Source organism: Vanacampus margaritifer, chromosome 3 (genome assembly GCF_051991255.1).
Source record: "Vanacampus margaritifer isolate UIUO_Vmar chromosome 3, RoL_Vmar_1.0, whole genome shotgun sequence".
NCBI classification, from domain to species: Eukaryota; Metazoa; Chordata; class Actinopteri; order Syngnathiformes; family Syngnathidae; genus Vanacampus; species Vanacampus margaritifer.
This window is the reverse complement of record NC_135434.1, coordinates 8,131,253-8,157,673: the sequence shown is the minus strand read 5'-3', so window position 1 is coordinate 8,157,673 and position 26,421 is coordinate 8,131,253. Positions and strand designations below refer to the sequence as shown.

General features: G+C 39.2%; 2 protein-coding genes and 1 long non-coding RNA gene across 9 annotated transcripts in view; 2 read left to right on the top strand and 1 right to left on the bottom strand.

Annotated features, from left to right (window-relative positions):
- Positions 1 to 21,288, bottom strand: part of stpg2 (sperm-tail PG-rich repeat containing 2) — a 129,583-nt gene extending 108,295 nt beyond the window's left edge. For 3 of the 7 annotated variants that reach the window (XM_077560915.1, XM_077560917.1, XM_077560914.1), the window contains exons 1-10: positions 20,509 to 21,286; positions 20,329 to 20,432; positions 19,847 to 20,017; positions 18,845 to 19,018; positions 15,852 to 15,961; positions 15,650 to 15,761; positions 10,761 to 10,859; positions 5,543 to 5,702; positions 3,196 to 3,359; positions 2,721 to 2,813 (exon numbers count right to left, since the gene is read on the bottom strand). In XM_077560915.1, coding sequence (XP_077417041.1) covers positions 2,721 to 2,813; positions 3,196 to 3,359; positions 5,543 to 5,702; positions 10,761 to 10,859; positions 15,650 to 15,761; positions 15,852 to 15,961; positions 18,845 to 19,018; positions 19,847 to 20,017; positions 20,329 to 20,432; positions 20,509 to 20,650 — 1,329 coding nt within the window. In that variant the 5' untranslated portion in view covers positions 20,651 to 21,286. Of the gene's footprint in view, positions 1 to 1,316; positions 1,684 to 2,720; positions 2,814 to 3,195; positions 3,360 to 5,542; positions 5,703 to 10,760; positions 10,860 to 15,649; positions 15,762 to 15,851; positions 15,962 to 18,844; positions 19,019 to 19,846; positions 20,018 to 20,328; positions 20,433 to 20,508 lie in introns of those variants that run through there. The other 4 variants (XM_077560920.1, XM_077560919.1, XM_077560913.1 and 1 more) reach the window with 4 other exon arrangements.
- Positions 1,112 to 20,670, top strand: LOC144048690 (uncharacterized). The gene is made up of 4 exons (XR_013293402.1): positions 1,112 to 1,274; positions 8,265 to 8,431; positions 14,458 to 14,607; positions 19,842 to 20,670. It is a non-coding gene; the product is annotated as an uncharacterized LOC144048690 (long non-coding RNA).
- bri3bp (bri3 binding protein) lies at positions 21,287 to 26,226 on the top strand. The gene is made up of 3 exons (XM_077560925.1): positions 21,287 to 21,777; positions 22,612 to 22,714; positions 22,804 to 26,226. The coding sequence occupies exons 1-3, from the start codon at positions 21,601 to 21,603 to the stop codon at positions 23,214 to 23,216; spliced, it is 693 nt and encodes a 230-aa protein (XP_077417051.1). The 5' UTR covers positions 21,287 to 21,600; the 3' UTR covers positions 23,217 to 26,226.
- The last annotated feature ends 195 nt before the right edge of the window (positions 26,227 to 26,421 follow it).

Genomic DNA, 26,421 nt, shown 5'->3' with positions numbered 1-26,421 from the left:
AGGAATGACGTGTTGCTACATTCAGATCTTGCTAGCAGTTTTGACACTACAAATAATAATGTTAAAATGAGTCTTCAATTGCTGCCTGTCCAGTTATTAAAACATAAAGTTGAGCAATAGTAACACTTCATTACAAATAAGTCATGCTACCGACAAAGCCGGCTTGTTTACATGCTAGCTTTGTATTGCTAGCACTGCTATTTTGTTGAAGCCTTATATGTATCCTCATGGCTACGTATTTTCATAATTAGACGGCCATGTTTGACTATCGCATCTGACAGTTGCGGTAGTGCACGGGAGTCAACAGCGTCGCTTTGGTCGGAGACTTGAGTGGGGCGGAAGTTGTGAAGTGAGGCTACTTTCAGATCTTGCTAGCAGTTTTGACACTCTATACTCCCATTAAATTCATTATGAATTTTAAATGCCCGCTTTAAATCTTTGACAGAAAAGTTACAAAGCTCTGTCACTTGTCTTTTCATTGCTTTGGTTTAATTGAATGCGGCAGAGGAAATAATGAAGTACGGCTACATTCAGATCTTGCTAGCAGTTTTGACACTCTACTCCCCTGTTAAGTTTATTAAGAATTTTAAATGGCCGCTTTAAACCTTTGACAGAAAAGTTACAAAGCTCTGTCACTTGTCTTTTCATTGCTTTGGTCAGATTGAATGCGGCGGAGGAAATAATGAAGTACGGCTACATTCAGATCTTGCTAGCAGTTAATAATCATGTTAAAATGTGACTTCAATTGCTGCCTATCCAGCTATGAACCGTCACCGAAAGATTAAGTAACTCCTATTATTCCTTTTGAAAACAGACCAAAGTTGGCCTAGCGCCCTCCGCTTTATTATCCAATTGAATTTCAGTCTTTCCGATCAAATTGGATGTCAACATTTCTGCTATCCGGCTATTGTCCTCGCCAGTGAGTCGGCCTGCCTCTCAGTGGCGGTCCGCGCGGACCCCCATTCATCTCCGCATAAGTGGCGGGAGAATGAAATTGACAGCAATGAAGAAGAAGCAGAAAGGCAAGCGGTGTAAAAAAAAAAAAAAAAAAAAGTGACAAAAGAGCCAGTGAGAGCTTGTGTGCGCCGTCGCTCGGGGGGGGATAGTGCAATGTGTCACTAATCTATAGAAGGCAGAGCCCCATGCCACAGCCCTTCGGGGGAGAACATCGGTCCAAATTAAATTCTTCACTCGCTGTCTCCGGGCGCTGCCTGCGGGTGTATCCCACGACCTCGGCGGAGAAGAGGCCATTATAGGAGAGAGGATGGAGGCAGGTAAAGAAGGACGGCGGACATTGTTGTTACTGTAGAGAAGATTTTTATTATCCACCCAACCTAGCCCAAACTTTTAAAAAGTACACATCACTCTGCTTCAGAAGTTAAAAATGACGCTTTTTGGCCACTCTTCTACAAATGAATCTGCCAATGGCTGTGGATTAAAACGTACTTTAAGGAGCGGATTTAAGACATTATGCAAATTATTAAGACCGCTGCAATAAAGCAAACAAAAGATGCAAAAAGAAAAGGAGTAGCTATCAAAGAGGAAATATTAAAGTGAGTTGGATAACAGGTGTTCGTGGTGTGTTCAATGGCCGCGTGAAGACATCTTGGTTCATCCGACGTGACAGAGTGTAGCTTTCATACTTGCCATCGCCGCCGTCACTTCCAACATTAAGCTTCTCGCCTGCACATGAAAAAGATTACGAGACGGGCGCGGCGGTGCCTTCATCCTTACTTCCACCCCTGTGCCTGCCTTCGCCGCTTCTTCCGGAATATCGGTCGCTTTTGTAATATCGGTCCCTGCGGTGAAGGTCAGGACGTCGCCATGGCGACGGCCTCGGCTGCGGCGCGGCATGTGGCTAACGACTGCAGCTACCGCGTCCCCGGGCCTGTTTTCATTAAGTGCTCATCAACGAGGCTCTGCGTGCAGCCGGTACACGCGACGCGGCCACTCAGGTGCACAGGCTCCAGCGTTGATTATGTAAATCAAGCAATCATTTTTTTTACACTATTGATCGGACTTTTCTTTAACTTATGTCAGAGAAGGGCTTTAAGCGCGTCCACCCACGCCGCCTACAAACACTGCAAATTAAGCTCGCAAAACATAAACAAGATGGGAGTTGTTGTTAGCGAGTCTCATCTGCAAGACACTTTTGCACATTTAGTCACATGGGTAAAAAGTATTGGGGCACACAAATGACTGAAAAGGCCGTCTAAGGCAACTAAGATTTGTGTTTTGCCTTTAACCCAATATTATCAAAGCTGCAAATAACGCAGCCAAGCAGATACGTCAGATTTAGTCACCTGAGATTTTTCAACACTTTTGCATGCAACATAGTCCACGCATGTTTTTTTGTCAAAACTTATTCACCAACTTTCATTTCTAGTCGTAAAAAAAAAAAAAAGATCTATATATGATGGATTAAAGAGTCCAACTTCAAATGTATTTGAAAACAAAGGCAGCATGTTCTTGGTAGGAGACTAATAAGGGTGGGGGGGAAAGTAGCAAAAGAACTAATTAAGTAAAAGTCAGGAAGCAGTCAAAGATAAAAGTTGTGGAAAAACAGGATCCTTGGCATCATCATCGTAGGAGTGGAATAGATGCTAGTGCTGCAATGTCCCACTTATTAAAGTCTGAAAATTGGCGCTTCCTTCTTTTAAAGACTTTTTTGTTAAGTATGGAAGTTTAAATCGTGGGTGACAAAACAGAGAGAGACTTACTTTGGCCACAACGGAGGATGCCAGACGCTGTGTGGCTGATCTGAATGCGGCTGTGTGTTGATTTTTGTAAAGCTCCTCTGGACGCTTTTCCACCTGACACAAAATAAACAGCATTTAGTATTTATAACGCCACCACACCAAGGCTATTCATTAGCCCTTCTTTAGTGTTAGCATTAGCTAGCAGCAAAGCTACTGTATGTGTAATTGTCTTTTATTTATGTTTAGCTTGACAGTAAACTTTAACTGGGAGTGTCAATAACCAGCTTGAAGCCTCTCTTTTTTTTTTTAAAGATTTGTTCACTATCTGGCAACTGCTGCTTGTTACCAAGTGAGTTGAGCTCACTTCAACCATACAGCGCTCATATCACTCCGATTTGACGGTTTAGTTTCTTGAAAATCTCATAAGCTCGGTCACTTGCATTTCAAGGCACTACTGTATGATTAAACCGAGTTACGGGTTTGGTCACAACTCTACCTGGTAATCTCCTGGGCTAGGTCCTTGTGTGGACTCCTTGTTGAGGAAAATGCTGTTGCGTTTAGTGGTGGAGCCAAAGCCTCCCTTCCTGGCTCGCTCTAAAAATGCCCTTTTCAAACTCTCCTGAGCCAAACCCAAGTCCAGCACATTGTAGGAGCCGGGACCTGGACACAGTATATTAGGGAGTAACACTTTACCACCAAATAGAGTACTCATAAAAATAACATTTGAATGAATTAATGAATTTGATCGTGGGTCAAGCTATCACCATCATTAACTCTTTGACTGCCAGACGTTTTCAGAAACAGGATGTCGCCAGTGCCAGCCGATTTAAGCATTTTTGACTGATCTTTCAAGGTCCACAGAAAATTACGTGTTTGGACTATGGAAACACACATACTACCAAATGAAAGATTGGACTCTCATCTTTCATCAGAAAAAAAAGTTTGTTTCTACCTTATTCCGTTTTTCAGTAATCAACAATAGAAAATGGTTAGTTTCACCTCTGTTTTGAAAAAAACGTATTTTAACGTCTTTGGCACTCCTCCATAGGATTTTACTAAACGTTATTTAACGTTTTTGGCAGTCAAAGAGTTAACTAAACAATGTTGTCAAGAGTATACACTAAGATTTATTTATTTTTTTTTAATACAAATAGCTGGGTTTCTGAGGTGGCTTCTTAATCATCAATCTGAACATTGCATTGAGCTTTATTAGATTTTTAGCGTTAGCCAACAGCGCTAGCCAACCGCATTAGCGTCTGCTAAGTGGCATACTTGATTGCTATGTGATGTCAACATGGTAGATATTTGTGTTTAGTGATATTGTCTGTACGACCACTCCCCTTTTTTTTTGTCATCTGTGAGTAGTAGCCACTTACCTTGTTCATGTACTGAGCAATTAGAGGTTTCTAGCTGGTTCTATGGTTTTCATTACGCTTTTAATTAGTTTTCACTTCTGTGTTGCCATCCCACCCACAAAAAAAAAGCGAAGGGGGCTGTGAGAAACTCGCAATCGTGTACTTTTAGAGCACTCCTGCAAGGAAGTGTGGTCAAATATTGCGGAGTTACTGCATATATGGCATGATGATGATTTATGTTTGTGTTGTTTTGATGCAGTTTACTGTACAGTTGGCTTTTAGATAGCACTCCACCCACTCATTCCTAAAACAACATTTGTGGCTTTATTAACCCCCCCGAATGTGTTTGATCATTTATCTAAATGTGGAAGCGAGAAGACAATTTGGCAATGCTAATGTGTTTGCATACAACTAGCAAATACAACATTGCAAATTAACACAAATGAGCAAATATTTGTCCCAAAAAAAACTGCTACTGGGAGGCAAACTGACCCAACGGTGATGCTTATGTAAGAGACACATTTAGGCGGTTTGTGACTGATGCCAACCGTCCCTATCTTTAAATGGAACACATTATGGAAAATTGACTTTTTATTGTTTGTGTACAAATACTTGTGTCTCTAGAGTGCCTGTTCACCAATCAAATTGGAAATTAAACAAGTAAATGTTTTGTGTCCCAAATTGTGTCTGTGAGCGAACTAACTATATTGACTCATCTAATAATGTGCATGGCTAGCTAGATATTTAGCTAGTTAGCTATAAAGTGTTTTTTTGGTTTACGTCACATTTTCAATACCGAACTTAACCTATAGCCTACTGTAGTTATCTAGCTAGCCAGCTCACTAGCTAGCTAAACTGATAGGCTTGGTGCTAAAGTGCTACAACCTCAATGAGTGAAAAGAAGCTAATTCATGCCGTCTCTGTGAAGCCTCACGTATGCTTCAGTTTGCCTGTATTAAAATCCACATCTCGAGCGTTTTCCACTTTAAAAATTGCACATATTTCCAACCGAAATGACATTAAAACCAAGAGGAAAATAATTGTCCTTGTTGCCAAGATTTAGGGCCAGATCCAGCTAAAGTTCATGACATGACTTAACTCTTTGACGTTAAATAACGTTTAGTAAAATCCTATGGAGGAGTGCCAAAGACGTTAAAAGACGTTTGTTTCAAAACAGAGGTGAAACTAACCATTTTCTATTGTGGATTACTGAAAAACGGAATAAGGTAGAAACAAACTTTTTTTTTTTCTGATGAAAGATGAGACTCCAATCTTTCATTTGGTAGTATGTGTGTTTCCATAGTCCAAACACATAATTTTCTATGGACCTTGAAAGATCAGTCAAAATGCTTAAAATCGGCTGGCACCCACGGCATCCCTTTTCTGAAAACATCTGGCAGTCAAAGAGTTAAGTATACTGAAAATTGATGCGCTAGCATGATAGTAAACCAATTTGCCAGGTACAAAAAAAAAAAAACACATGCTTACCTGGTGTGGAACCTCCGTTGCGGTTAGGCGGGAAACGCTCAGCAGTGACACCAAATGAACTTTTGTGCACCGTCGTTGCACCGTGAGACATTTGAATGGCGCAACGCGGGTCGTTATAGGCGCCAACTGGTGGCGACTCTTCCTTGGCAGGCTTGAACCTCTAATGGACAAAACAGAGAGCCGACGTCTACTTTAATGCTCGTTTATCATGCTAGCATTTCATGTCTAAAACCTCTTTACAATGACTCCCTTGCTACCTGAGATGCTAATGCGCTTAATCCAGACCCACACTTTGACAATAAATCACAATACGAGACCTCACTTCTTATTACACACAACACATAATGCCTAAACTCCACCGGGCCCCCAAAAAAGCACAGTTCTGGTGCCAGAGGATTTATCTTATTTTATTTTTTTTAAGGCAAAAGCTATTTTAACACCGCTCAAGTTGTGCTTGTCAAGCTCGGCTCGATAGACCTTTCATCAGAGTTTCTCCGTGTCAGCCGCAGCGACGCCAGCCTCAGCAGCACTTATAGCGCACACACACACGCTACCGGGTTCAGCAGAAGCTCTGAAGAGTGGTGGAATAATACAGATGGATTTTACATGATTTATTTTCATGCCGCGTAATCCATAATTTTCTACCTCCTAAGGGGGGTATATTATTGAAAATTGACTTTTTAATGTCTTGTATACAAATAGTGGATCAGTCTGCCCACCCATAAAGTGTGAAATTAAAACAACCAAGTGAAGCTTTTACTTGCTTATTTCTGAAAATGCTTCTATGAGCGAGCCCTGTTGAACTGCCGCCACTTCGTAGTAATTTACATAACAGCCCCTTCTCACATCTGTAGCATGATCACCAAGTCTGGTTGAGGATCCAAAGTCACTTTCAAGCAACGGCCCCACTGACAGTGGGTGATTTGTGCGCGTGTGTGATGCATTCAAATTTGTTGGATATGCAATTTACAGTAATACAGCGCTAGCTTGTGATAAGCAGTCCGCATACTGTAGTTGCTCACTCAGCAAAATTGTCGATGTAAAATAGATGAATGTCTATACAGTGAATCACAGCGAACAGCGAAAAACTGAGTAATTAACAACAACCTTAAAAATGTTTATCATAATTTCAAACTTACATTATACTTAAAAGATAATGGCTTGCAGATGGTTACATTTATTACCTTAATGTATGTTGCCTTCACGACCCATAAAAATACAAACTGTCAAGTAATAACACGAAAAGCTTGCAAATTTTAAAAGCCCCTCAGCAGAGCAAAACCGTCATTCTGTGGCAAAAACCCTCCATAACAGTTCAACGTACTTCCTTGATAACGATTACAACATTTATACTAGCTTTGGCTAGCTTTAGGTGGGTATTTCAGCATATAGTTGAAGAACAGGTTCCACAAAAATAAACACAAATTAGTGAATTGACACGATCACTGTATTGTACTCACTACAAAATGTCTCGACGTGCTTAAGCGTCGCCATTTCTTGTCAAATTCTTACACTAAAAACAAGAGGTGGCAAATCCAGGTCCAGAAAGTAAAAACCCTGCCGCAGTTTTGGCTTTAGCCCCAGGTGCTAGCTAGCTAGCTAGCTCCCATGGTGCTCGTTTACCTGCTAGGGAGCTAGCTAGCTAGCTAGTGTTGACATTATTAACATTTTTATTGGTTTATTTGACTTTTGACCTGTTTTACATTTCATTATAGATGTGTTGATGAAGGTGTAATTATGTTGACCTGATATAACCTGTGTGAGTAATGTTTTTGACATTCTTGCTATCTTTTGTACTGTTTTCCCAGAAATGAGAACGTTACAATGTTTCTATGTTTATCCAAGAAGTCTAGTTGCTGTTCATTAGAAATCCGGTTGTCAAAAGTTCAAGGACGATCTAGTTTACTGGGAAAATGCAAACTCATTCTGTGCGTCACGGGATGACAGAGGCGTTTCCTCATGTTTTGAATAAAGAGGCTGTGTGGGCAAAAGAAGACACACACATTGGATGACACTGCTTGGGTGATGTCTAACTGTGTGACCAGAGATCTCTGTAATAAACCAACCTTGCAAGGACCCTCTCCACCAGAATCTCATCTTGCAATTATTTGAACACGCAAACAATTACAATTAATGGTAATTCCTTCACTAGCTAGCTAGCTAAAGCCAAAACTGTGGCGGGGTTTTTACTTTCTGGACCTGGATTAGCCACCTCTGCCCAAAAAACAAAGTGTGTGTCTTGTTAGGAACAGATGAGCTATTATTTGACATAATTCCAAACACACAAGAAGCGCGAAAAGGAAATTTTTGCATGAATATCTTTGTTGTCACATGACCTGCTGTTTGAAGGCCACCACATTGGTGGCGTGTTATACATGCAAGGAGGCCCATCTGTCAGGCTCACGCTGCGCCTTTGCTCTTTTTCAAGTTTTGCTCTCCCCAAAAAAAAAACGGACTCCCAACTGAGCTTTGTTAGCACTTTACTGAAGCTCATTTGAATTCTGTTATGTTGTCAAACTTGTTTTTCGTCCAAACCACACACACACACACACACACACTTGAGAACAATCCCACATGTGGTTATTGTCCAAATGATATTGCGGCAAGATTGTGAAGATTCTATAGTTGAGGCGACTACTGGGCAGATTTCCCACTGTTCCTCTTATCCTCTCATTCCTCCCTCAGTGCCTCCTTATCTCATTTCCTCTCTATCCCTCCACAGGAGAACACCGAGTCACACCGAGATGAACATCTAAGAAAACTGTCGCCCTAGGTTCTAACGCCGCACGCACACACACTTGCACACAGCATGCGGTCAGAGAAATTGGGTCGGAGACTGCCTTGCACATAGACACGCATTTGTGTTTTTGTGCCCGTGATGACAAAGAGGTACAAACTTGAAATGGACCTTATTGTCCTTTTCCATTGTATCGTCACCAAACACGACACGTGCATATGTTAGAGAATAAGAATGTATGGTTTCTGCAGGTATCAGCAAATGTAATTTGATGCAAGCTAAAACTAGTTTAATGCCACGTCGTACTGCATACACACACACACATGCATAATACTGTTTATATACTAGGGATCAGTGGATTATAATTTAATCCTAATCGCATGATTCCATTTGTAAATCACGATTAATTGCATGTTATGTCTGTTATAAATGTACAGTAAAATATTTGTTTTTCAAGTTTTTCATGCTCTTGTTAACATAAAAATGGTCAAATATAGTCACCAAATAAAGATATGATGCTATATTTTAGTTTATTGATAAAGTTAGCCATTCATAGTTATTTGAAGTTAAAAAGGTACTTAACATTTAAAAGGAGTGTGAAACATGGAGTCATAGATTTGTCGAGGTGATTTTTCTGCCACTAGGTGGCATTAGTGTTTCGTGTTGGACATTTTTCTTTTCAAATTCAAAGAAATCGATGGTTGGCACATGAAGCAAGTCCTGGACTCATGGCCATTTTGTTAATTGTTCATTACAACAAGTCACCAGTCACCACAAATACATATATTTTTCTCACTTTTTTTTTTTTATCGCTAAATTGAGTTATAGTGACTACTTTGCAAACATTGTATGTAAAATGCAAATACAACAATCGTTTTGAATTTTCTCTGGACATCGCATTCAATGATTTTTAATGTCATTTAAGGCCTTCATTTCAGCAAAAATCCAAGAGGAAACTTGCCTATCCCTGTGTTAACAGGATGAGGGTGAAAGTGATGAAATTCATCTGTCATTTCGAGGTAATTATTGATTTGTCCCTATTTGGAATTCTTAATATCTTGCAATGCGAGACGACTCGGACGAAACGCATTGACCAGATCCTTTATTATTTGTGCATAATCATGGTCTGAGGAGGTTGCAATTGGTTCCCAGAGTAAGAACAAACTCAAGGAAAGTCGTATTGATGAATCACAGATTTATGCTTCAAATGTTCGGATGCACAATTTAAGCAGAAATTTGTACGTACGCGGCCTTTCTGAATGTGAAGATGTTGTTCTCCATTTGTGTTCCTTTGCCCCTCTTGCTGATCCTGACTTTCTGATATTATTTCTGACTTGACGTTCCTTGCCCTGACATGTGGACACTGCAGTACTCCGCAGTCTCCACTTGACCGCAGCGTCCCGTAATCTTCTTTTACATAAAATGCCATCTCTTTGCAGTGGAGAAAGTACCATAAATGCAAGCACACAATTATGGCAGTCATTAAAAGAAGCAAGTGAGTGCACATTTCCAAACCTTCCTGCTTTTGAACGTGCTAATAAACTCATGTTCACCTCATCTCTTCGAATCACACTGACAAAAGGAGCTCAGCGCAGTCTGGATCTGGGACGCATACTGAACTGCGTTCTCCTATGAGAAGTCGCTAATTGACTGCATTTATCTCCCAGATTATATCCCGGGAAATATTTTCAGTGTTGGCACTATGCGGAGTAATGTCCCTAAATGCATCCAAATGGATCCTAATTTGCTTATCTGGGCCAGCGGAATCGATAGTTTGTTCTCATGCTACTGGGACAATGAAGCCATATTGTGTGTCGTGCTACTGGAATTGTAGCAGAAAAATGCAAAGTGACAAAGTGGAATGCACTGTGATACTAAATGGGACGAGTCAGATGGGGGGGGGGGGGGGGTTGTAACGTGTACATCTATCTTTGTTTTGTTTTATGGAGAGCACATTTTAGACTATAAGGTATGATGATACATTACTATTGTCCATCAAGTATACACCGCACATACTACAAATGTGATAAGCCAGGTTAAAATGATACATTTGATTTCCCCACTTGCTGTTCCTGTTCCCGACTTTATGTCCCAGTTTCTAACTTCTTCTTACTTTCCATGACTTTGCATCACTCTTTCCGTCTTGTTTTTACTTCCCTCTCCTGCTCCTAAAATCGCTATTTCTGTTCCTGTTCATTGTTCCAGACTCGTTCTTCCTTCCACTGACCTAATTTGACATTTAAAACATTTCTGTGGATATGACTGGCCCGTCTCGATTTGTTCATTGACTTACAGGGGCAGTCATGATTGAGCTCTATGAAATCTTGAGAAGCCCGCGAGTGGCCACGCAAGCATGTGACACGTCAGGAATTTGAGCAATTATGTTAATTCAACATTGCTGCGTCTGCATGATAGTTAAGATTGTATCGTACGAATATAAAACTAGTGAAGCGGCGGATGCGCGTGGTGTTTGCATTGTACCTCAGTCTGAGAGAGAAAGGCGGCGGTGACCCGCTGCTTTTTGTCAACGAGCCTCTCAAACTGCCCTGTGATGTCATAGTGGCCAGGACCGGGAATGCCCTGTACAAAAGACGAATTGGAATTACTTTTTCATGGCCAATCTTCCAAATGATCGTCCGTTAGATGCCGGTATAGGCAAAGAGATTGATATTTTATCATTCAAAATCATATATATATAACAGCCTGGAATAATGATGATGTCATCTCAATGAATTCACCAATTGACTCGATCATTGCAAAACCGGGACCTGTTCAGTACTCGCAGGGATTAGAACCCTCCACACCTTTGCCATTATTGGAAGAGCGTTTAACTCATTCACTGCCATTGACGGCTATAAACGTCAAAAATTCATTTGAACTATTTCTATTATTTTAACTATTTTTTTCCCACTTTTGTTAACAAGAGTATGAAAACCTAGAATTTTTTTATTGTACATTTAGAACAGATATAACATTTGTGATTAATCGTGAGTTAGCTATTGAAGTCAAGCGATTAATTAATATTAAAAAATGTAATCGCCTGACGCGATAAAAAAAATAAAAATAAAAATGACATTAACAACACACAATAGGTTTTCATATACTAGTTGACAAAAGTGGGGAAAAAATATTAAACTAATAGAAATAGTTCAAATTAATTTTTGACGTCCATAGCCGTCATTGGCAGTGAATGAGTTAATTGTTCTGCCCGTCACCATACATTGCTGGCATACTGTAGATCAATGAACACACAGCACATTAGTGTGCCATGACACAGTGGTCCAAAAAAAAAAAAAATCACTGGTCCAGGATGCCCGCTTCTGATTGAGGCTCATTTGTTCAATTTCCTGCTTGGACCCTTGAGACTTTTTCCATGTATCTTGTTATGACATACATGTCTACCCAATTTGGGGTAAATCTGGTGTCGGGGGGGGGGGGGGGGGATTATTCCTAACATTGCAGGGAGGCGCTACTGAGTGACTTTAGAGCAGGGGTGTCAAACATACGGCGGGCTGGATCAGGCCCACAAAAAAGGTTTAATCCGGCCCGCAAGATGATTTTGTAAAGTAAAGTAAAAAAAAAAAAATAATAATAATAATAATAATGTCGGACCAACTAATCAGCCGGCCCCAATCAAAGCATATAAATTCTTAATTTCACAAGCAATCCTCAGATGAGCAATGCAACTTGTGCACGGAATTGCTCTGGATGTCGTTATTTTACATGCAATTTAAAGTTAATTTGTTTAAAAAAATAAAAATAAAAAATGTAGACCAACATAAATCAAACACAAACATGCTGAATAAGAGACACATTCAACTACACGTATGAAAAAGTTTAACGCCTTTATAACTTCATTAACGGAACCACACAATGCATTCTGTGAACAATATACAAGTATATGCAAAATTGTGTTGCAGTGTTTATTTACAGTTGCGGCCCGCAATTTAGGGCTGGCCCGTAAATAGCAAAAATCTGCGTATAATTGACGGCTATTTTTTGTTTTAATTATATACAATGATTTTACCTATTTGGCCAACTTGGTAATATATTTTCCACCATGTGGCCCCTGAGCTAATATGAGTAAATTTGACTATTTATAGTGCGACCAAATAGACTCATTTGAAGGGTAATATTTTCGCTTGGAAGAGAGTAAAATAAAGAAATGAAAAAAATAAAAAATAAAAGTCACTCAAGGGTTAAGGAACGAGCTCCCGACCTTCAACTTGGGAGACAGCCGATCTACTCCCCGAGTCACGCAGCTCCTGCTGTGTGTTAGTATATTGCTGATGTCGACTGGAATTTTCCTAACGCCAAGAGACCAAAATGCTCTTGGAGATAAGCAAACAGTAGGCGTGGCATAGCGCAGGTGGTAGAGTGGCAGTCTCCCAAACTGAAAGTCATGAGTTTGTTCCTCACCCCTTGAGTGACTTTTATTTATTTATCTTTTCAATACTTAGTTTTACTCTCGTCCAAGCGTAAATATTAGCCTACTCTAAAACTGAGTCTATTTGGTCCCACTCTAAATAGAGTCAAATTTGCTCTAAATATAGAGTTAAATTTACTCTGTTGCAAAAATTTGGTGTTAAGAACCGCAAAAAAAAAAAAAAGGCTATCATTGCTTGGCGTGCAATTTTCAGAGTCAACCTTTGCAAAACTTGCGTTACCAATGCTGGATATAACCATAATGTATCCCAACAGGATATTGTTTTTGTGAATAACAACCGTTTGGAAACCTGAAATAAAATGAGCTGAACATAAGTAAGTTTCTGCACAAATCTATTATTATTCAGGACTTTATTGTGCGTGTGTGTGTGTGTGTGGCTTGTTATTGTCGGAGTACAATACTTGCCGTGTACATGAGAAAAAGCTATTTGTAGGCCGACACTCACACAGGGCAGGTAACACTTATTTTGATAGCTTTTTGTGCAACACCCTTTGTTGCGCGTGCTTTTACGATTGACAAAAATCCAGGGGCTACACTCGCACCCCGCAGTCCTCGGCAAGTCAAGAAAATTGTTATTTAGGGAAGTGGGCAAAAACAACACTGTGTGTTGAAAAGTTTAAAAAAAAACGCAAGTAGATATATTCCTGCAAGCAAACACAACAACTCGGAGGCTTACTATTTTTTTGACAGAAGCTCTGCGTTTGAAACTGACAATAAAGTTGGCAAGTGAATTTACAGACAATGTCTACTGACAGTGACATGCAGTGAGTGATGCATTATGGGATGTGTGACATCAAACAGGTTGAAGTGTAGTCTGTATGTGGGTAAGGACTTGTACAAGCCTAATTCATTCTTTGACCATGCTTATCATAATGCAAAACAGTATTTTATTTAATTATGTGTTTAATGGCTTATAAAATACTAATTAAAACATTTTAAAAAATTAAGTAAATTACATTTAGATTGTTTTTGTCTTTTGCGAATTCTTGAAATTGAGTATTCCTTATTATGATACTGTCGACTACCTAATATAATGGCCTCAATAATGTTTTGAGTTTTTCAGAAAAAAATGAAAAAAATTAATGAAATACTGTTTATATTATATTCATTCATAATTTGATTTTTTTCTGCTTAATATAGATAATTTTAGCAATTTTAGCAAGGCAATGCTTGCCACATTCTGAAGAGATGGTTAAGGCAAAGAAAATTATATTTTTGTCATAATAGGACTTGGGACAGTCATTATTTTAAGAGGGTGACTAATACTTTATGCATTGCTTGTTTGGTGCATATTTAATTCTATATTGTATTATAAATGTTTTAGTAGTAGTTATTATCAGTGGGGAATTATCAGAGGGTTGGAAATATGACATGATCATCATCATCATCATCATCATCATCCACATGATGTTCACACTGGCTTGGGTTGTATTTAAATAGGCTGCATGTCCAAAAGATGATTTAATGAGCTTCAGTGGGACAGCTAAGGTAAAAAGGTGTTTTGCCCTGCATGTCCCCATTGTGACTAATGACCCATCTGCTTTATGTGTGTGTGTATATAACATCGTTTTGTGTTGTGAGCTTCTAATGATGATGGATGGAAGCACAAGCATCACAGCGGGGAGGTCCAAATGCAACATGGTGGAGAGGGCAAAGTCTCAAAGTCACAGGTAACTCCACTCATGTTTAAACGTGCTCAATGATGTTTTTGTTGTTTGTTTGTTTTTCAAGGAAAACTATAGGGACAGAAGAAGAGGGGTATAATGTTTGACAGAAGGGAGATGTTTCACTTCCTTGTGCACACAAACGTCAAGTCAAACAGCATCCTCTCTCAGGGTGAGGGAGGAGATGTGGGCTTAGTACACTGTGGTTCACACACAGGTGAGTAACTCCTCCACAACATCATCAAACGTGTTCTGAGTGAGGCTAAAAAGGTGGCATTCTACTGCCCCCTAAAGGCACAAAAGAGCAGTGACATTTGAGTGGGGGGAAATATCTCAACGAAATCCAGTGCTTTCAACGTTTGATACACTTAACTCTTAATGTTCAGTTATTAGGTAAATATATCTGCAAATCTAGTAATGATAAATTGCTAAACAAACCTCACTGGTTTGCTTTTTTCCCCCTCCATATTAGCAATGTTATGATGAGTTTCTATCAATTGAAGTAGAACAAAATGATTGGGATTTTTTTTTTTTTTAAATTATGGAGGGCAATGGTATATATGTACGCATTACTACTTTGTTATATTGGCCATATTTTGAATTTGATATTTTATTACTTTAGTAATTTCATGTCAATTTTATAAAAAAAATTGTGACAAAAACAAGTCATTTTAATATAAGCTAAACCTTATACCTTAGCTGCAGAAATTATGATTATTATTATTATTATTAGTATGCATTTTTATTTGTCTGTTTTCATTTTTCTAATAACTGTTATTAATTACCAAATGCAATTATAACCAAGCATAACTTAGTCAGCTGCAATTTAAAATATTATTAAATCCCCAAAAATATTAAACACAAAAAAAAATTACATCAGCATCACATTTGTGTGTATGACATCATACTATGGGCTTGAATGAAAATCTATGCCTTAGTAAAAAAAAATTTAAAAAAAATGAAATCATTTGAAATAAATGTTTATTTAACTGTTATCTAAATTAATAGCAGAAATTACATTTAGAAAATGTTTTTAGAGTGTCATATTTGTGTTTGGTAGTTAGCAGACCACTTCCTGGTTTAAGCAGGATGTGGAGGCGGGCCATACCGTTATGATTTGTAGTGGTGAACCATTAATACAATAGCGACTCAAAGATTATCTGCACCTTCATCTAATCAAGTAATGCAGCATGTATTAGTATTATTAGCCTCTCCTAAAACAAATCATGTCATGTCATCGTCATAAAAGATGCACTTACTTTCTTGTGCTCCTGTTGGGGCAGCAGTTGGTGGTATCGGGGAATGACAAGTTCCGCCCTGACCCTTTGCTCTTTTCGCACGTTCACGTTTTCGTAGTGCGTTTCAGGAACACTGACGGGGAATTTTTAAGAGAAAAAGACGCAAATTCAAAGCCACCAAAAAAATAAAGATATTTAGTGTAGCGTGACATGTGATGCTTACGCCTCAGGGCAGTAGTGGGCCGGCCCTGGACCCTCATCCCTGGTCACGTGGTCTCTCCTGGCTGTCATGTTGCCAAAGTGGATGCCTTTGTATTTGTATGTCTTCTCAGCCTGGAGACAATAGAACCCCCCAAAAAAAAATAACATTACAAGACTGCGGTGAGGCTAGAAGAATGACAGGAGGAGGAAGCGATAACGACAAGATGAATGGATGAGGCAAGGACGGGAAAACAGGATGGACTTATTCCGTGTTTTATCTGTGCTGTGAAGTTGAAGGTGAATGAGAAGTGAAGTTGAGCAAAATGTCACACAATATGTCAGCATTCTTCCTCCCTCCTAGGAAATTTTACAGCCTTCACTCCGCCGCCTCCGCTTTACAACTTTTCAACACTGACCTCTTTAACTAAGGCGTCAGCCCGAAAAAAAAAAATAGCACAAAAATGACTGAATTGTTGAGGGGTACATTTCCTCAAATATTGGTATCCACTGACTATAAATATATGGCCATCATGAAAAAATAAATAAATAACGACCTCCTTTCAAACAAACGCCTTACTTCAAATAGGACCCTGCTAATAGTACTCAACTCACAAACAACATGTTCGATAAGACCTATATATATCCAAATATAGCATTTTTCCTTAAAACTGAATGAAATTAATGACCGTTTTTCCATCCTTCTCAATTCGTAAAACGGTCACAGGAGGTATTGGCCACCGTTACGTGTACCGATACCTTAAAACAAGCCTGGTATTGGCATACCTTGTATCGGTACTCTCTCATCCTTAGGTAAAACGATGAAATATTTTTTATTTGACCTCAAATGAGATCAGACTATGAAACAGATAATTCTAAATTCTAAAACGAGATTTGTATCAGAAATATTTGTTATTTTATTTGTTTTAAATATTTGTAGTATTTCAGTATTTTTTTTTTTTTTGCACGTCACTTAATACACATCATTTAATGAGTAGTCTTATAAATAAGTAATAAATTCCAATGCCAATCTTAAGCACTGGTAATAATGTTCCTTATGGCCAAATAAGTGTGTGATAAGAATGCGTATGTGTATGTTTATGTTGTATTAATTAACTTATTTATTTTATGTCTGCCTGCTAATTTAATGGCAACTACAACGCTTTTCTGCTTGGTGCATAAATCGGCCATTCTCCCGTCATGCGTGTGACACTCAAAAGAATTATGTTATTCTTCCGGCCTTCAATCTTAGGCAATAATTGAGACCTTATAAATTATAGGATATTTATTGTGTCTTAGGTTAGCTCTGTCAGCAAATATAAGTAGTTTAGTTTTTTTCACTTCCCTTCTCAGAGATACTGAGGCAAATATGCTGCGTCTCATGTGTGACGTCACATGGTTTGTGTGTCACACTTGTGACGGAGCACATTTGTCTCAGGAACCCTTAGAAGAGAAGTGAAAAAGCTTAACTACTTATATAAGCGGAACTTTTTAATACTGAAGAGAATGTCCAACATACATTATTTAAATGCGTTTTTTTTCTCTCATGATGCAAATGCCAAAACTGTTTTGTTTTTTTAGGATTTTGAGCAAAGAACTGTAAGAACAAATATGAGCATTTTCCCTCCATTGCGAACAATGTCAGATAAAGCCCGATTATCTGCTGTTTCTGAAAGATTATCCTGAGCAACTATCATTAGGGTGGGTAGAGTGGTTTATAGGTTGTTTTTTTTTCCTTTCTCGATCTGCCCCTGAGTGACTTTCATTTTTATTTTTTCCCATTTATTTATTTTACTCTCTTCCAAGTGTTAATATTACTCTAAGTCTATTTGGTCCCACCAAAATAGAGTCAAATTTACTCTACAGAATTGACTGTGTATGAAGTAGAAATAATTAACCCTGGAGGACCCAAGAAGCCTTTTCTTCTTTGGAAAATTATGAATTATACATTAAATGACTGCTATAAATTCACTGAACACCAAAATATATGTTTTTTCAATTTGAACCCTTTATTCCCTAATTTAGGATTAGGGCGAAATTTGACCCTTTGGGATTTAGGGGTATCATTTCGAAAAATCTGAATAACAAAAACTGTCAGTAAATTATATTTAGAATTTTAAGAAAATAATTAATCAAATACACAGCTACATTGAACAATATAATTTTTTTGTTTAATTTGTTGCATTTTAGCCATCTTGTCACCACCACTCTGGCTCATGTAAGTGCAATATTCATCCACTAGATGGCCCCATGCAGGGGTCAGAAGTGGCACTCTGGACTTTTGGAGTTAAATTTGTAAAAAAATAAATAAAATAAAAAAGGTCTTTGCTATTTGAGTAGCAGAATTTATAGGGGCCAAATTTGACCCCGTGGGTTCTCCAGGGTAAATCCCTATTTTTTTTATGACCGGGGAAAAAAAGTCAGCCATCAATATGTCTTCAGCAATTGACGTGCCTGGCAAATTAACTGGGACACAGCATCAATTAGGGGGGGGCGGGGGGTTCACTGTTTGAGGAAACACGATGGAATTTTAAAACGTGGACACCAGCGTGGTTACAACCACAACCTAGACAAACACTCAAGGACGCCGTGGGCTCCCATTGGTCATTAGCAGAGGACTTCCTTTTGTGCGTGTTGTTTCAAGTGAATATTGTAATGGGACTGCAGGAATAATTACGAATGGACCCCTTCTTTATTGCACACATGTAAAATGGATGAGCATGGGCGCGCTGTGGCGTCCAAAGTGGAGCTGCATTCAATCGGTATGGAAATGGATTCGGAGATAACTCAATAGGATGGGGTCTCTATCGTCCACAAATATCAGGGATCCACTACCTATTTCATATATATATTTAAAAAAAATATTGCATGTTTGTTTTTCACTTCTACAGTAATTATTTGTTGCATATTTTTAGTTGTGGAGCTGCATTCATTAAGCATGTAGATGGATTTGGAAATAATTCACAGTTTGGGGAGAGTTGCATGCATTTGAGGATACAAAAGTATTGGGACACTTACAATCAAAGGGCTGTAATAGGCCGGGCCCAGTGTTGCGTCTCTGGGCGGGGGCTCCTGTTTACGGAGCACACCCAGGGCGTCTTCCTCGTAGCCACACGCCTGACCCGGGGAGGGAATGGATGGCACCTCATATTGGCTCGCAACCCGCTGTAGCACGCTTTTAATGGGATGTGACTGCAAAGAGACATTTAGTTTTGTATTTTGAATTACATTAAAACAAAACAAAAAACACATTTTGGACTTGATAATTGTGAGGTATTGAAGAATTTTAATGTTTGTTCTTTTCAATCTACTTTTGAACAATGTAGAAAAAGCGAAGGCCAATTATGTTTTAATCTTAATGGATTAAAAACTCTCAGGCACTTAAATGCACTCACAACATCAAATACAACCACCAGGTGAAAAGCGGTGGGGGGGGTTGTTATATCATAAAATATGAGTGCAATATTCATGTCACGTGCAAGAGGTTCAATGCTAAAATAATTTGGTTGCTTTTGATGGCAAGTGGTTTGTTTTGAACTTTCAGTGACACTGGAGGCTTTTAAAAAGGCAACCAAAGGAGTTACACAATTAAAATGTGTTTTGAGAAAAATTAATGACAACAAAAGTGATAGTGTAGCAAACTGAACGAATTTTAAAAATGCATTATTTTATGGATCGTTATTATATATTATGTGATTATATTAAAAAGGCTTTTCTTTTATAGTATATATTATTTTTACTAGATGTTTATATATAGTAGAATTTGTCATGAATCATTCATGTACATTATTTGTGTTTATTTATTACAATATTTGATTTTTTAATTGGGATTTCTATTAAAACATTAATTAAACAACCACCTGTATTTTTTAAATATATATCATTTCTGTATTTCCTTACATTGAATTTAAAATAATTATTCTAAACTCTTTCCTTATTTAAAAAAAAAATAAAAATCTCCCCGTTAAAACGTCACTACATTTACAGTATCATTTTACTACTTTCCATTCCTCAGCTTACCAGTCTGCTGCCAAGCACAGCATCATTCCCACAAGGGCTCATCATCTTGTTGTGGATGGTGGTGGCTGGCAGCGCAAGGACATGATAGGCCCCGGGACCCGGACCCTCACACACCGGGTCCCCAAAGCGCTTGGAACGGCTCCGAAGACTGCAGCCACCGTGGATATTTAGCTAAAAAAAATTTTTTAAAAAAGAAGCATTACAATTGTTTAACAATATTGCAAAATAAGATAAATGTGTCACACCTACTGGAATATAATGCCTGTAACACGTTAAAAAAAAATGGGACATGGGCATGTCGACCACTGTTTTCCATCACCCAATCGTGACACTCACCTGTGTCCAATATTATTTTCTGTTTGTGTGTACTTTTTTCACAATGTCAAAACTTTATAGAAAATGGGGGATTCCGTCAAATTATGATAAACAGTGCAATTAAGCGCTAGGATATTAAAGACACTATAATGAGGTATTCCTCTTACCTTTACAGGTGAAGTATCATAGTACACAGGTCCTGGTTCTGTTTCACTGGACTCACTGATCAATGGTAGTCTGCTAGCCAAGGACAAAAATGGAGCATAGCCATCTATGCAATAACAACAACTTATTTAATACAATTAAAAACTGTGTTTTAGGTGTCTATCACTTTTCAACAATCCTACCTGACACTGTGGAGTGTCTTCTTGAACTTATGTTGTACGATCCTGGACCCACTGTGGCTGAAGTCTCACTATTTGGCAGGAAGGTGACTCTTGGAGCACGCCCGTACATGTTTAAACCCTTACTACACTCACTTTTACACATGAATAAACTTTTATTTGAAAACCTAATTTTCTCCTGCGTTCTGTCAACACCGATCCGTTTCTTGGATACCACCTGAAGCCCAGTGAAGCACTAATGGCCTAATTACCTCCGTTGCTATGATACCACGCGAGGCCGTGGCAGGTGCAATCAGTTTCTGTTGTTAATGTGAACTGCAATCCTACCCTCTAGTGGTAGGACATTAAAAAGCACACAATTTATGTTTATTAACTCATTCAGTTGCAAGCCTTTCTCACACTCTTCTTTATCCATAAATATTTATTTTAATTTTTATTTTTGTATTCTTGCTTGAACATGTATAGTTATGTCCATCCTTCTCCATTCATCTGAGACGTTCCTTTGTCTGTTATCATCAAAGATGTGAAAGAGCAACAACTATTTAGGAACGCTGCATAGCATGCTCAGAAGTGTGCGGCCTCATCCATCAAGGTTTTGTCCAACGTTCCCAGGGCTACTTTTCTGGTAAAATAAGTATCGATTGACAATTTTACGGAAAATTACACGGCAAAAACAGTTTGACGGGTGCATTAAATTTGCGTCCTACATGTTTCTCGATAGAGGGCAGCAGTGAGTTTTAAAACAACTATTTGATGGCGCATTCACTGAACACATCCGTTATCGGAATTAGCGTAGTTTTTATTGAAACTTTGGAGTACGCGTTGTTTATACAGCAATTTAGTCGAGAAATTGTGTTATGTCAACTGACCGTGTGCTCTTTTGATGAGAAAGTTGCACTCTTGCGTGATAATCTCGCTCCACGTCCCGTTGATGGGAATTGGAAGTCGCAATCTACGAGGACAACTTCAACGCAACGCGGATCCCTTTTCGTCAACTGCCACCGCAAAGGTTGGACTGATAAGCTGAAGCGGAGAGCGGAGTCTTTCGGGCAGCATCTTCAACTCATCCCGTGCATTATAACATATAGGCGGACCATGAAGGCGACTACAGGTCTTTTGATTTTTCTGGTGCTCTCCGCGTCCGTGCTGTCGGCGGCCCAAGCGGCCAGGAGCCGCACCAGCAGCCAGAACAGCTTTCGACGGGCTGCCAACGGCGTCTACCAGACGTTGAGCAACGTGTTCGGGGAAGAGAACATCCGAGGCCTCTACAAGGTGAACGTGCAGGACGGGCCCCGATGTAACAATTCAATTTTGGGTGTGTGTTGCTGAAGTGGCTAACGAGGAAATAGCTCACACGGGGGAGGGGGAGCTATCTCAAGGAGGATGCCATTTTGAAACCCGATTTTCACCCCCAAAACATATCGCGAAATAAAAGCATAGCCTATCCACCCATTAGGCTTAGGGAAGCACTGCGCTAGCCTATTTGTGAAATATTACAATGAAATGTAATTTATTAAATATTACAGTGAAATGTCGCTAAATGAATTGGTGACGTCACTTGCTGACCAAGCGCACCGAGCATTTGACATTACTTCCGGTGGGTTTATCTGCTGAACCTGCTAAGCGAATTTTTTTGGCGTGGTTCGACTCACCAAATTTCTTAGGAATAAAGCACAGGTGGGAATTATGATGACGTCAAGTGTAGAGGGGCGAACTAATGTCCCGTGTCTCATAACATAACACATAATTCTAATACATTTTCGATGTCCATTAAATTTTTATACAAATGGGCATAATGTAATTAACACCTGTTGGGTCAACTGATTTGGTGGTAGCAGTCTGTTTAGTAAAAATGGATAGACAAGTAGACACAAAGTCGCTATTTCAATATGTATTGCAATGCTTAAGATTTTATCTCCCAGGATTCGGCCAATAGCTGTTGTTGCAGAAAACGTTATGAATGATACATCGGTGGCGAAACTGGCGGTTCAATTTGGTATTAAGGTTTCATCTGCCAGGATTATTTACCACATTGTTCTTCTATATTCAAAAAAAAACAATTTGTCAAAAAGATGTTTTAGTGCTAATTCGTTTTATTTTTTTTAGTTCTTCTCCAAAGCAACTGAGCGATTCGTTAATGGCGTGGACTCCTTCCTTGACACCATCTGGAAAATCTGGGCTGATCTCCTTGATGTGATGGGCATTGACTGTGAGTCTTAAACTAAGCGTTATCAGTTCCTTGAATATAATTGAATTGCTGGTGCTCATCTGAACTTGGTGCCTTCCTCCCATCCGCAGCAGTCAACTTGAGCCACTACTTCAGCACGGCGTCTGTGAGCAGCAATCCAGCACGCGCCCTGCCCCTCGTGGCCGGCGTCCTGGCAGCCCTGTGGATCTTGTCAGTGTTCCTGGGCGGCGTGTTCTACGTGCTGCACATTGTGTTCGGCCGCTTCTTCTGGCTGGCGCGCGTGATTCTGCTGGCCCTGGCATGCCTGTACGTCCTGCAGAAGTTCGAGGGCGACCCCGAGCGTGCCGTTTTGCCACTGTGCGGCATAATGGCGCTGTACTTCATGACGGGCCCTGTGGGTGTGTACTGGCGACGTGGCACCGGCTCGTTGGAGGAGAAGATAGACCACCTGGACACTCAGGTCCGCCTTCTCAACATCCGGCTGAGTCGGATTATCGATGGTCTGGAGCATGTGGACGAGTAAAAGCAGCAGCAGCAGCGGGGCTCCCTCTATCGGTATCAAAACGTCCAACGAGAATTTGACCCGCTTGAGTTTATATCGTCCACAAGCATTTCAAGCCTTTGTTTGCATGATGCCCACTCCCTTTTTGTATTTATTACAGTGGTACCGCAAAGGTCAAAACTTTTATGGAGTGTACAGGCCAGATTGAAAGTCACATTTTGACATTGAACTCATAACATGTTTGAAAAGAAGTCTTGGTGATTGGTTCTCACATCAGCCTTGTTGATGATTTAGATTTTGGCATTGAATCACAACTCGCAAGTCCGAGGTGTCCATTAACCAATGGCGAGAAGGCAAACTCATAGGAAACACGGCGGATAATTCAGCTGATTTTGGTTCACTGACTCGAGTCACTGGAAACGCTATAGACTGATCAGGTCAAATTGGTGAACTGACAAGTTAAGTGGAAATTAGGGGTGTGCCAAAAAAAAAAATCGATTTTCATAAGAATCGCGATCTCATTTAGTAAGATTCAAATTCGATTTTAAATGTCCCAAAATTGATTTTGTTTAAATTACTTTATACTGTCTTGCCGTTGTCTGTGTGTGCCTTTATTGGGAGCGCTGTTCATGTTGTTCCCGGTTTGGCCACTGAGGGGCAGTGTGGTTCCACGCGGTCTAATACACTTAAGTTGTAGCCAAATTAGAGAGTAGAAGGAAAAAGTCATGATCAAGTTATTCCAATAAAAATAAAAATAAATCAGCGTGGAGCCGTTCTTTTGAGTGATAAAAGTGCCGCGCTTATTAGCATTAGCGAGTCAGACTGGAGTAGATAATTACAATTCCTTGCACATCTATAGATTGAAGCAAAAATCATTGTCAATCAAATCATTTTGATTACCAAAAAAAAATCTAAATCGATTCTGAATCTAATCGCAGACCCAAAAATCAGAATCGAATCGTGAGACATTCAAAGATTCTCACCCCTAGTGGAAATGCTGCAGACTCCGATGTTTCAGTTCACTGACTCAAGTTAGTGGGCTCGCAAACTTGAATGACTGTTGTACCAGTTCGCCCACTTGATTAAGCAAAAAAAAAAAAAAGCACCAACTCGGATGATTTGTTAGCGCCGGTTCACTGACTCAAGTTGGTAGCAACCAACAACAACTGACTAGTGGACATCATACACTATAGTGTGAATGTAACTTTTAGAGTCCAACTATGAGATAACCAGCAGTAACACAGAGATCCCAATGACGACTGGCGAGCCACCATCTTTAACTAGCTTGTCACTAAAACACTCTTGACAAAAAGGACTTTCTGTACTGTACACTAACTCTCACCTTGCCATAAAACACCAAAAAACGCGGCAGAAAGTTGATCCTTTGTTGCTGACAGAAGTAAGGACTAGTTAGGGGCGCTGACGTCGCTCATTATCTACAAAATGTATAAACTATTTAAGGCAGATTTCCCCCTGTAATTTCCAAGTTAGATCTCGAAGGTACCACTGTATGTTAATCCACCCCCCAAAAAAAAATCAAGATGTTAAATTGACAAAGAGTGCGTGTACAACACGGGCCAATATGTACATTTGATTTCATGTAAAAAATAACCTGTTTTCTACCCACACTGTCAAAAGTAGTGCTCATTCTCTCCCTAAATGAGCAAAGGTATTGGGACACACCACCAAACAGGAAGTTGTGTGTATGCATATTTACATGACAGCATTATTACAGGAATGTCTCATAGATTTCACAATACTATTCTCAGGGACTAATTGGACAAAACATTTTAAATATATGAACTTTTGTTTTCTGCTGTGATCAAATAGTCCTGTTCCTCCTTAATCCGATGTTTTTGTGTTTTGTTTCCCCTGTCCCAATCCTAACGACGGCCAGTTTGTGACTTCTCTTGCCATGCAATCTGGCCTCTTGGAGACGCCATTTTGTATATAATTGTAATGCCACACCGAGGCCAAAGAACCAATTAATAACATACAAGCATATTGTGATGAATTAAGAACTGCACATGTCAAAAATGGCTTTAAATGATCAAAACTGAGCCGTTTGCATCCCTGTTGTCTCAATTATTAGTGATAGATCATACATTCTATTACCACAGAGAAAGCCGTTTTTTGCACTGAATCAATATAACATCCTGTTAATTTTTATTTAAGTGATATAAATGAAGAAATGTAAAAAAAAAAAATATTAAATGTGTTTTATTCCAAGGTTGGGGGCCAGTTTTTATACAGCCCTCTGAGGGTCATGCTAAATTTATGAAATATGATCCGCATTTTTATTTATGCAGTTTTGGGCTTTTTAAAATATTTTTATTTGAAGAACAGCATGGCCGATGGCATCAAATGCCATCATGTGACCCACTGGCTATTGGGTTCCCACTTGTTTTAGTCCTATATGTGAAAGTAAGCTTAATTTAGTTGCAAGTGACTGATGGCTATTTTACGACTAACCGCATGTTTGTTTTTTTTTCTATGAGGATGGATTTACAAGTCTGTTTAGAAAAGATTTTTGGGACTGACCGATCAAGTTATTCGAGTCGTGTTACACTGGGGAAAAAAAAAGGGGTCAAGTTTACAAAAAAGGTTCTATGCATTTGTGAGACTTTACACTGAAAGGAATATAATTTCATGCATTCCAATTTTGCAACTACTGCATTTACATTCAAATGCGATTCCCTATTTATAATGTCAATACTGCATTTATTTATAGGATAATCTGACTGTATCTTCGCTGTTCCTGTTATTCCATATACAGCCTTTTTCTGTTATGTGCCAACTTGGATTGTTTTTTTTTATTCAAATTTCTAGCGCTTTTTGTTTTTTTATTTTGTCATATTGTATATGTAGAATAGGCCACGTGGAAAGTTCAAAACTGTGATTTTGTGTGTATGTGTTTGTGAGTTTATATGGAGACATGTCGATGGGTAGTAATTGAATCTTCTGTGTTTGTGGGCGTGTGTGTCCATTTGAATGAATTCCATATTTAAATGAATTAAAAACAGAAATAGGACACGTGTTCCGTGTTTTTTTCAAGATGACCGTGGGAGGGACATTGTTGTCGTTGTATTGCTTTGTTAATTGTCATAGCTTATAAAAACGTTATTGTTGACAATTTTAGGGGTCAATAATAAACCATCCAGTACCATTAAAACGTGCATGTTGAAGACAGTGCGTTCGACTACCGTTGACAACTGCTGTGGTCTAT